A 12,500-nucleotide genomic window follows, 5' to 3' on the forward strand; every position below is an offset into this window, starting at 1 on the left:
TTTGGAAGAGTCAGCTCCCAGTCATTTGGAAGGCAAATAAGAAGGCATGGGTAACACTTGCAGTGTTTGAGGACTGGTTTATCAACCATTTTGTGCCTAGTGTGGAGCAGTATTGCACCAAAAAAGGGTATCCCCTTTAACCCTGGAACGGTACGGTGGGTCGTCCGCGACCCCGAGCGTCAAAACAAAAGACGTTTTTCTCACGTGACTCACCCCCGTGACTGAATTTGTGGGTGATCGACCTGCAGTCGGTGTCTCATCTACACGCTCTAGTAGTGTCCAGATGTGCATCGCTGTAGCTGTACTCCTTCCCAGATTTCTGAGACGCGTCGGGGTCGAGCGCGACCGAGTTTACCCTTCTAAGGTAAGTTGCATAATTATCAAAGTTATTACGTATTATGAAATTGTCATAGAATGGTGCAACTTGTATAGGTTATCAGTTGTGGAAAGTCTTGGTGGATTGTTTGGCTACCATGTGCATGATTTTTTTTTTAGTTGAAATGTCGTTCATCACCCCGAGGACCATTTTACCGCGAGTGCCCCTTTTTCAGTTTTTTTTTCATTTTTTGGCCAAGTCATTTTTCCGTAAGAAATTGCCAAATAGTATCGCAAAACTTTTGCTTTTTTAGTATTGGAAAGTGTGTCTAGATGATCTGGCTACCCATGCGTGACTTTGGTTTAGTCAGATACGCCGTAGATATTGGTATGTGGGGTATTTTCCTGCGGTTGCCAATTTGTTTTTTTTCAATATTTGTAAAAATTTACTACGTAGTAAGGAATTGCCATATATTATTGATTTTTTTTTTATGTTTATTTGTTAGAAAGCGTGCCTTGATGGTTGGGCTAACACGTGCATGTCTTTTTTTTTATCTGAGATGCTGTATATTAGAATGTTGGCCATTTTTCTGCGAGTACTCCTTTTTATTTGTTTTGCATTTTTTTGCTTAGTCATGTTACCGTAAGGAATTGGCAAGTAGTGTCGCAAAACTTATATTTCTATAGTGTTGGAAAGTGTTTCTAGATGATCTGGCTACCCATGCCTATCTTTATTTTTAGCCAGATATGGCGTATATATAGGTATATGTTCGATTTTCCTGTGATTGCCATTTTTTCGTTTTTTCCCATTTCTTTCAAAATTACTACGTACTAAGGAACTATCATAGAGTAATGATTCATTTAGATGTTTATTTGTTGGAAAATGTGCCTTGATGGTTTGCCTAGCACGTGGCTGAAATTTTTTTTTTTCTGAAATGCCCACCATTAACACATTACCATTTTTCATCGAGTGCCCCTTTTTATTTGTTTTGCATTTTTTTGCTAGTCATGTTACCGTAAGGAATTGGCAAGTAGTGTCGCAAAACTTATATTTTTATAGTGTTGGAAAGTGTTTCTAGATGATCTGGCTACCCATACCTATCTTTTTTTTTTAGCCAGATATGGCGTATATATATGTATGTGTTCGATTTTCCTGTGATTGCCATTTTTTCGTTTTTTCCCATTTCTTTCAAAATTATTACGTACTAAGGAACTATCATAGAGTAATGATTCATTTAGATGTTTATTTGTCGGAAAATGTGCCTTGATGGTTTGCCTAGCACGTGGCTGAAATTTTTTTTTCTGAAATGCCTACCATAAGCACATTGCCATTATTCATCGAGTGTCCCTTTTTATTTGTTTTGCATTTTTTTGCTTAGTCATGTTACCGTATGGAATTGGCAAGTAGTGTCGCAAAAATTATATTTTTATAGTGTTGGAAAGTGTTTCTAGATGATCTGGCTACCCATGCCTATCTTTACTTTTAGCCAGATATGGCGTATATATATAGGTATGTGTTCGATTTTCCTGCGATTGCCACTTTTTCGTTTTTTCCCATTTCTTTCAAAATTACTACGTACTAAGGAACTATCACAGAGTAATGATTCATTTAGATGTTTATTTGTCGGAAAATTTTGTTTACTTCTTTTTTGATTGAATATCATCAAATTTTTTTTAGCTAAAATATATTGTTTTACAATTTTTTTTTTTTCGATTTTATTTCCCTTAAAAATTTTTTTTTTTTGGTCAGAATTCTAATTTTTTAGTCGTAAAATAAGCGACAATTATCCAGCAACCCACCATACAATTTTTATGCATATCCAAGAATAATTAGATTAGTAAATAACACCTTGAAATTGACATACCCTTCCTACATTTCAGGTGGCAGATTAGGGAGTCTGAGTCAGTGTGGTTGGCGGCCATTTTGTGGACATATCCGAAGCGTAAGTTGCCCTATCTATATATATTTTTGTTCCCTATAGAATTTGTGATATTTTGGTATATTTTTACCTGCATAAATATCAAATATCATATTATATATTAAATATATGTATTTTTTTACGAAATTTCTAAGTACTCAAAAAATTACCTTTAGATATGGCCCCTGATATAAATGTAATTTACAAAATAAAGATTTTTTTACATATTTTCCTAAAAAAAATTAGCCAATTCCTATTTCATTTGGGTACCCAAACAAATTCATGAAATTTTGCCCTTTTTTTTTGGCCAAAAAAGGTTACCCTTTTTTTCTCATTTCAGATCTTCACCTCCATGGGTCCGATTTCATCCAAAATACATCAAGATGTGTCCTAAACATTGAAGAATCAATTCCTAAAAGGATTTGTGTATATATGTAATTTTTTTTATGAATTTTTATGTAAGGTCTTTTTTTTCTACTTAATTTTTTAAAATATTTATAATAAATAGTTTTTCTGCAGATGAGTAGTATTTATCTTTACAGTAGTTTTAAGCATTCATTGAATTTTTTTTTTTTTTGGCAAAAAAAAAAAAAAAAAAAAATGGAGGTTACTGCAAAAACAATTTTTTAAGAATTTTTTTTTTGCGTCGGGGTCGCGCGCGACCGAGTATACCCTTAAAGGGGTGTCCGAGGAGCGTACCTATCCAGGGTTAAGGTGTTGCTAAAGCTGGATAATACCCCTGGACACCCTGCCCAGCATGAAGACTTTCACCCTAATGTCAAGGTGGTTTATCTTCCACCTAATACCGCGGCCCTTGTACAGCCTACGGCCCAAGGAGTGATTGCTTTGTTCAAGGCCTACTACCTCCGAAGGACAATTGCTATGGCATTACAGGCAACTGAAACAAAGGAGGACTTGACTCTGAAGGACCTTTGGAAGTCCTGCAACATCCTTGATGCTGTGAAGAACATTGCTGATTTCTGGGCGGAGGTTAAGATTACAAACATGAATGGTGTTTGGAGGAAACTATGTCCTCAATTTGAGAATGATTTCCATGAGTTTGAGGACACAGTTGACCATGTTATTAACAACATTGTTGCAATGAGTAAGGAAATCAATCTGAATATGGAGGTTGATGATGTTACAGAACAGCTGGAATCTCATGGAGAGGAGTTATCTGCTGGGGACTTGATACAAGTGGAGAAGCAGATCACAGAGGAAGAAGAAACCTCCACCCCAGAGACTAAGGCTTTCACAAGGCAGGGTTTGTCAAAAGGTTTTGCTGAGATACAGCAAGCATTGGCAACTTTTGAGGCTCAGGATCCTAACATGGAAAGGTTCACTAGAGTTTCCAGAGGCATCATCATGGATTTACTGCAGTGTTACAAGGAATCTTGGATGAGAAGAGGATCCTGTCTGTCCAGTCTAACCTGGAGCAGTATTTTAAGAAAGTAGAGAGACCTGCACCCTCTACATCAGCTGCCTCTACTACTCCAGATTTGCCAGCAACAGAGCCTCTATCCTCTACCTCTGCTGCCTCTATTGCTACAGAGCCTCTACCGACTACCTCAGCTGCCTCTACTACTCCAGCTTCTCTACCACCTTCTGTAGGTTCTGCCTCACCCCCAGACTCACCTGCCCTAGCTTCTCAACCATCTTCTGTCTCACTTCCAGAGAATCCTGACTCACCTGCCCCAGTTTCTCCAGCATCTTCTGCAACTTCTTCTCCACAATAAACCTGTCTCTCTGTCCCTTGCAACATCCTTTCCGGTGTGCAAGCCAACCATAGGAATAAGGTAAGGAATTTTTCTCTTTTTTTTTTAACATTTACTTTAATTCATGTGGTAAGGAATTGTTTTCTCTTTTTCTAATACTTTTTTTCATGTCATTTGTTACATTTCATTATAGTACATTACTTTACAGTACAGTACAGTACGTATAGAGTGATTTATTTATGATGTTCCGACTTACACTGAAATTCGTGTTACACCGTGTCTTAAGAACGGATCAACGTCGTAAGTCGAGGAACGCCTGTATGTACCAAAAACATTCCCTCGGGAGGAGAATCAAGTCCGCGGATGGGAAAAGTGTCCACTGAAACAAATTACACTAAATAGGACAGCGGACTCCTTTCCCCGACCGAATCACCGGGAAAAGGAGAGCGGCAACGTAAAAAACAAATAAACAAAACAAGAATTACAATTAACTACTTTTACTGAGAAAATTAACTACTCGGGAGAACCACTCAACTCTCCGACGGGAAGGGGGTTCCCCAAGGAAATGAAGCTGAAAAGTTAATTATAAATTAACTAATTAATTAATGAAGAAAACCATTCGGAAGCACAACCTAACCCACGAACAGGAAAGGTGTTCTCCACAGAGTATTCTGCTGGCCATCCACGTAAAGTGAGCGGCATTGTCCTTGAGAAAGAGCAAGACCGAAGTCAAGCTCTATGAAGACAGCACTCCCTTCCCCAAGCAGGTTCCTTTTAAGAACAAGTAAAGGGGAAGGCGATGATAAGAGCCGAACGGAGGAGTATCCAAATGATGACTATTCCCCTACGGCGGCGGCCGAGGCACACGGAAGACTACCCGCCTACAGGATGACCGATGTCCAAGGGAGAAAGGTTGTAGGGGAAGGTTCTCCATCCTTGAGAATCTACCAAACTATGCTGTCTTATAAAGAGCAACATTCACTTATATATATATATATATATATATATATATATATATATATATATATATATATATATATATATATATACATACAGTGAACCCTCGCTACTTCGCGGTTCGACCATCGCGGATTCACCACTTCGCGGATTTTTTTCATAACGCATGTATATACATATATCGTGGATTTTCCGGAAATTTTGAAAATACCGCGATGTGACCGATGGTGTGAGATAGGAGAAAGTAAGGAAAATTGAATCATGATTGATTTTCAATATAAATGAAACTTTGAGGAGCAACAAAGATATCATTTGTTAGAGAGATAGAGAGAGGTAAGGAATGGGAGGTAGTGTAAAGTAGCCCAGAGAGAGAGAGAGAGAGAGAGAGAGAGAGAGAGAGAGAGAGAGAGAGAGAGAGAGAGAGAGAGAGAGAGAGAGAGAGAGAGAGAGAGAGAGAGAGTGTGTGTGTTGTTTTAAATGTAATAAACAAAAAAAAAATTATAGGTTATAACACATTGGTGCTTATGTAATATCAACTGTATACTGAAAACGGTTTGAATAAGTTAAGAAATGAGCGGCAGCTAGACGTCAGCTGATCTAATCACAGCCAAAAGTAAAACAAAAAGAAGTCAACAATACTCGATTTTAAAACACACCCGAAATTTAAAAACAAAAGTACATGCTTTCTTAATGTGCAATTAACTATTTAAAGAGTAGCAATTTTCTAGAATAAAATGATAAGAATATTTAATAAGTTTGACCGACAGAGAGACCCGTTTGAAGACCCCTCAAACAGCTCGGTTTCCCAAAAAATAGTGGTTTGCTGATGAAATCAGATGCCGTATTTTTAGCAACGATTGAAATGGATGTAAACTCGGCATAATTTTTTCATTTCGTATTTAATTGACACTAAGAAAACTAATTTTAGTTTCTTCATCTATATGTAAGTATTGTATAACACGAAGAGAGAGAGAGAGAGAGAGAGAGAGAGAGAGAGAGAGAGAGAGAGAGAGAGAGAGAGAGAGAGAGAGAGAGAGAGAGAGAGAATGAATCAGCTGTTGTAATTGAATGCCGTGTTTTTGTTTCGTGAGAATTTCATCGCCACGACTATAACAACAACATACTGTACTGAACTTTACAGTATTATACAGACTACTGTAATATGATAAAGTAAAATATTTGTAATAACCTATTTTATATGAAATGGGGCTATTTTTTTTGGTTTAAAATTTACATTTACGTACGTAAAACAACTCTCTCTCTCTCTCTCTCTCTCTCTCTCTCTCTCTCTCGTAAATTGTTTTCCTGCTTTGCTACGTATGTATGATTTTATATAAATACGGTAAATAATATTTGTAATAACATATTTTCTAAAAGCTTTTACTGTAATATCATTATTTATCACTTTCATCATGCGCGTTAAATGCCTTCGTTTGTTTACTAAGCGTACTTTATTACGCCGTCGTTTCAGGCGGCGTCATTAAGAAAAACATTTCATTTGGAAGTCCTAAGAAAAATTAAGTAAAACATTGGTAATAACAAAATCAACATACTGTACTGAATAATCAATATAATCGATGCAAAAACTAACCTATACACAGATGTGTAAATGCGTTTGTTTCTTCATTATGATCAGAGATAAACGTAAACAAAATATTGGTTGCCATTTTTTATCGTGCTTTTTGGAGTGTTTAGGAAACGCATGATATAAAATCGCCTTTAATATTTGTGCCTGTTTTAGTTTAGGGTACTGTAGTACATGCATTAAGTGTTCTGTACATTAAAGGGTAGTTTGTTAACAGTACTACGTACAAGGGAAGATTTTAAAAGTCTGAATATACATGTTAAATAAATAGGTAAATATGGTGTCACTACTTCGCGGATTTTCACCTATCGCGGCCGGGTCTGGAACCTATCTACCGCGATAAACGAGGGTTCACTGTATATATATATATATATATATATATATATATATATATATATATATATATATATATGTATATATATATATATATATATATATATATATATATGTATATATATATATATATATATATATATATATATATATATATATAAACATTAAGAATGTTTTCATAAATATAGAGGAAAACATAAGTTAAAAAGACAGATTATTAAAGGCAGTCAAAAAGTTGGGGAGGACGAGAGGCAACAACTGCTCCTCCCCCAAGCCAAAAATAAAGTGAAGCACAGTCACGTGTGTGAGTGAGAGGGGCAGTTAGCTAACTCCCTACCCTCCACTTACTAGCGGGATGGGTAGTTAACCCTCGCTAAATTTTCATGGCTCGTCCTCACAGCTTTGCCAAAAGTAATACCCCTACAAATAGCGTAGGTTTGTATTTCAGTTACAGAACAAATAATTTTTCAAACTGATTTACAAATAAGGAAGCATGTTTTTTTTCGATTCTAGTATGATGACTACACTATAAAATTTATATATGTGTATATGTGATTGGAAACACATTGTCATTTTTATTCGCAAATTGCATATTTAAGGACATTTTACTGTTCTCTAACAATCCCATGTGAGCTACTCATTAGACTTGCTGTTGATTGAATATTAATTTCTTCAGGTAACTTGCATGGTATCTGAATTTTCCAAGCTATATGATTCATAAATATAAAATCCACCAAAAACTAGGGTCGTCTTAATTCACACCAGTTCTATTACTAAATCTTGCATTTAAGACCACAACGTCTGGATATTTCAAACAAAAATATTACTTCCATTGTGAAGTGGAGTACACAAATGTCATTAGGTTACTAAGATGTCTGTTGGTATCAAAAGTGGTCACATAATGGGGTCAAATGACTGGAAATTCTTAGATTTCACAAAAGAAAAAAAAAAGTCGGAGGGCTTCATGTCTATAAAATTAATGTATTCTACAAATAAAACTTCAATGCCATATAAAAATAAGGCCATACTCGTACAAAATTAACAATACTGCACTATTTTCATCTATCAAAATTAATATGTAAAACTCATACTGTGAAATATAATATAAAGTCCAGCACCTAAGGTAACCATAAACATGTAAGAAATTATCACATCTACAATCAGGTTAATTTACTATACATAATTCATAACATGAATAAAATCTTGAAAAATTGCCAAGAGAAGGGTTATGAACTTGCTTAGGAAAAAATTCAAACAATAGCCTCTCAATATGATAAAAAAAGGAAAGAAAAAAAGCAAAGAAGAATTTACAGAGTACATTAATTGTTTCAGAAAGATAAAACAATTGTTCATCAACTGTAGAGAGTTCCTACCATCTTAACAATAAACTATGAACGTTGTTTCTTCTAGTCCTCTTCATCATCCCCTTCATCCATTTCCTCTTCACTCGTGACATCTGGATCATCAGCTTGCTCTAAACATTTACGACACCGACAAGTAAAGAGGTAGTTTTCTCTGTAGAGAAATACAGATTATAAAATTTCACAGTCTATTCAATAATTTCAACCAAAGGTTCATATAACACTTATGTTTAATGAAATACAAACGTTTACTGTATGGAATACTATAAAACAGATGCATGTCTAAAGAATTGTTTCCTATATTTTAGTTACAAAAATATAATCATAAGGAAGCGCATATAGCTCTAAAGGTATTTTGAATCTGTTAGCACAAAAACCTATTTTTCTTTGATAAAACTATATTAACACCCAAAATTCACAACTATTCCTTCAAAAAAGGCTGAAAGGTTTAAACAACAGTAGAAAGAAAAACTGTTCTCCTTGACTTGCTGCACAGGCTGTCCCAAAGAATAGAATAGAATTGATTTTCCTTACACAAAATTTTTTGCCTACTCCCCCATTAGCAGAAAGGAGTTAGGGGCAATTACTGACATCCGTTGAGATACTACTGCTAGAGAGTTATTGGGTCCTTTGACTGGCCAGATAGTAGTACATTGCATCCCTCTCTCTAGTTACGGTTCATTTCCCCTTTGCCTACACGTACAGTACACCGAATAGTCTGGCCTATTCTCTACATATTATCATGTCCTCATACACCTGACAATAATGAGATTAACAAACAATTCTTCTCTCAGGGGGTTAACAACTACACTGTAATTGCTCAGTGGCTACTTTCCTCTTGGTAAGGGTAGATGATACTCTTTAACTATGGTAAGCAGCTCATCTAGGAAAAGAACACTCCAAAATCAAACCATTGTTCTCTAGTCTCAAGTAGTGCCACAGCCTCTGTACCATGGTCTTCCACTGTTTTGAGTTGGAGTTCTCTTGCTTGTGGGTTCACTTATTTCTCTTCCTCTTATATTGTTAAAAGTTTTTTATAATTTATATATGATATATTTATTTTAATGTTACTGTTCTTAAAATATTATATCTTAATTGTTAATCACTTCTCTTATTTCCTTTCCTCACTGGACTATTTTCCCTGTTGGAGCCCTGAGCTTATAACATCTGGCTTTTTTAACTAGGGTTGTGGCTTGACAGATACTACTACTACTACTACTACTACTACTACTACTACTACTACTACTACTACTACTACTACTACTACTAATAATAATAATAACACAAATTTTTTAAGTCCTTAACTATACAAACCTGAGTCCTTTAATATGAGTGCTTATGCTTTTAGCAAAACTAGATATGGCTATTAACCTTTAAAGTGGTGGGAAGCCCATCTACAATAGAGGCCACTGAGTCCTCACTTTGGCCAGCCTAGAACTTGTGGGGTGGTGAGATTGGAAGTACAGTATCTTAAAAGATTCAGGTTTTCATAGATATGAAAAATACGAATTACGCTAAGAATTGGTGATTTGATCCTACACGAATACAAACCCTCGTCATTTAATAGGAGACTTATCCTTTGGAGGGAGAAAGGCCTTATAACCAAACTGGCTAGTATACTATCCCAGAAAATGTCAAAGCACTTTGTTCCTGTACAAAAGCAAAAGTGACAACTAATGTATCCAGTAAATCTTCTAATGACCTAGTAAATGGCCAAGAAACACCTACATCTGTGAAGAATATGTTATTAAAATGTATGGTAATTATGAAAAATTGGTTGTATGCATTTGGCCCTCCTCACCCTCAACTGGGAGAATGAGAGAGAAACTTCTAAACAAAACTTACTTGTAAGAAAATTGGCTAAACCATGAGGCTCTCCTCATATAGTCTGATCCAATCAATAAACGAGTGATTGTTGTACCCTAAAGATGCAGAAGAAAAAAGGGGTAGATGGGCTAGTTGAGATGTTTCTTGTCCTGTGAAGGACATAGGCATACTACACAACCTAATACTTCCAAACCAAGGATACCAGTATCCCATAGGTAATGTGCAGAGACAGTTCTGTCATTACCCCGACTCTCATCTTCAAGAATTACTCCCCTTAATTTTTATACCTGAGAGTTGGGATAGATCCAATATGTCTTGACTTCATATTATTATTATTATTATTATTATTATTATTATTATTATTATCATCATCATTATTACTTGCTAAGCTACAACTCTCGTTGGAAAAGCAGGATGCTATAAGCCCAGGGGCCCCAACAGGGGAAATAGTACAGTGAGGAAAGCAAACAAAGAATAAGAAAATATTTTAAGTACAGTAGCAACATTAAAATAATTATTTCCTATACAAACTATAAAAACTTTCAAACAAAACAAGAGGAAGAGAAATTAGATAGAATAGTGTACCTGAGTGTACCCTTGAGCAAGATAACTCTAACCCAAGACAATGGAAGGCTATGACACTACCCAAGACTAGAGAACAATGGTTTGATTTCGAAGTGTCCTTCTCCTAGAAAAGCTGCTTACTATAGTTCTTCTACCTTTACCAAGAGGAAAGTAGCCACTGAATAATTACAGTGCAGTAACTAACCCCTTGGGTGAAGAAGAATTGTTTGGTAATCTCAGTGTTGTCAGGGGTATGAGGACAAAGGGGAATCTAGAAAGAATATGCCAGACTATTCGGTGAATGTGTAGGCAATGGTAAAATGAACTATAAACAGAATGAAGGATCCAATGTATTACTGTCTGGCTAGTCAAAGGACCCCATAACCCTCTAGTGGAAATATTTTAACAGGTGGCTGGTGCCCTGGCCAACCTACAGTTTGATAGCTTACAAAACCAGAAAGAAACAGTGTTCTAGAATCTTCCCATATTCTCTCTCTAGTAGGAGTTATAGTTTCCTTCCAGAACTGGGAGAAAGCTTTTCTGGTTCCCTCGGATCACCTCTTGTAGCAAAGAGGAGGAGGATAAGAAATCTTGAAAAGTTGGGTGATGGGTCCTGATACCAGAACTACTTGAATGACATGGTGGAAATTCTCTATTATCCTGAAAGGCTTGTGGCATAGGCAATTTCCTACTTGCTTCATCAGGACTAGGCTAGCCGAGGATATTTGAGGGTTGAAGCCATATTTGCTGTCCCTTCTGCTGTTCAATTGTAGATCACTTGAATCGCTTGAAAACTTGCTTAATGTTTCTAAAAGCTTGGGCTCCCTAGGAGTTCACATGGTTAAGACCAAGTTGAAAATTTGGCTCGTGAGTCGAGTGATATCCTTCATCAAGAAGACTGAGGAGCTTCCTTGATGAAGGAAGAAACAGGTGATATGGATATCATTTGTTGTATGGCTGCTTGCGAACAGTATGCTTCCCTCTGAACCTTGCTCTCAACAATTGACTGTTGAGTGATCAGTGAAATGAGAAAAGGGGCGGAAAGGAGGAAGATGTAAATTCCCTATGTATGTTGTAATGAGACCTCTAATGTTGCCAATGGGCTGGGACTGGGTAGCAGTAACTAGAAGCTCCTTTTTAACTGAATGGCAATCCAGTTTAGTCCATTTGAATTACTGTCAAACCTCAAATTAATTGCAATAAAGGATTTCACTGCGGAACATTGTTTATCGATATGTCCTCTATCACATAAGAAAAATCGTTTACCATGATGAACTTGGGGGAAGGCTACCATATTTAAATATGGTTGCCAAATTTTTCCTATTTGATTAACATGGCTTTTATGACTCCAGTTTATAAAATTCTAAAAAATATAGTTATTTCATCTTCATGACTATTTTAGAACATAATTCTTAAATTTTATCAATCCTTTGTTGTAGTTCTGCATCCCTATTATATCTGAATATGCAATAATACATGCCCACAGCTATTGTTATTCAATAGTTAGAGGAACTAATATTTTGAGTAAGACGATGAAATCTTTTTGTCCTAATCATCTATCTCATACTTCAAGCAAAATATAAGAGCTAATATAAAAATATTATAAAATTCTATGATAAAAAAAAATAAACAATAGACTATATGCAATAAACATTAGTAATGACATTAAGTCTGTCCAGAAAACTAAAGGAAACATTGAATTACTTGTAACCCAATTATGATAATTCCAGTGTCCATACCAATATTTTTCTGGTCATTCTATTCAATGAACTCATCTGTTAGTCTATAGTGAATATTTAGCTTTAAAATGGCAGTAGCTGTGACTTACTCATATTGATTGGATTGTATCAAGTATTCAATATTGGTGTACCTTTTATTTGGTTTTTCTTTATTCTTTATTTAATACTTTAGCTTTGTAACTCCC

General features: G+C 35.7%; 1 protein-coding gene across 2 annotated transcripts in view; it reads right to left on the reverse strand.

The window, feature by feature from the left end:
• The window catches only part of Smyd5 (SET and MYND domain containing, class 5), a 340,355-nt gene that overhangs the window by 6,373 nt on the left and 321,482 nt on the right, over positions 1-12,500 (reverse strand). For both annotated transcript variants that reach the window (XM_068360043.1, XM_068360042.1), the window contains one exon: positions 8,198-8,339. In XM_068360043.1, coding sequence (XP_068216144.1) covers positions 8,231-8,339 — 109 coding nt within the window. In that variant the 3' untranslated portion in view covers positions 8,198-8,230. The remainder of the gene's footprint in view (positions 1-8,197; positions 8,340-12,500) is intronic.

This window comes from Palaemon carinicauda, chromosome 36 (assembly GCF_036898095.1).
Source record: "Palaemon carinicauda isolate YSFRI2023 chromosome 36, ASM3689809v2, whole genome shotgun sequence".
Classification (NCBI taxonomy): Eukaryota; Metazoa; Arthropoda; class Malacostraca; order Decapoda; family Palaemonidae; genus Palaemon; species Palaemon carinicauda.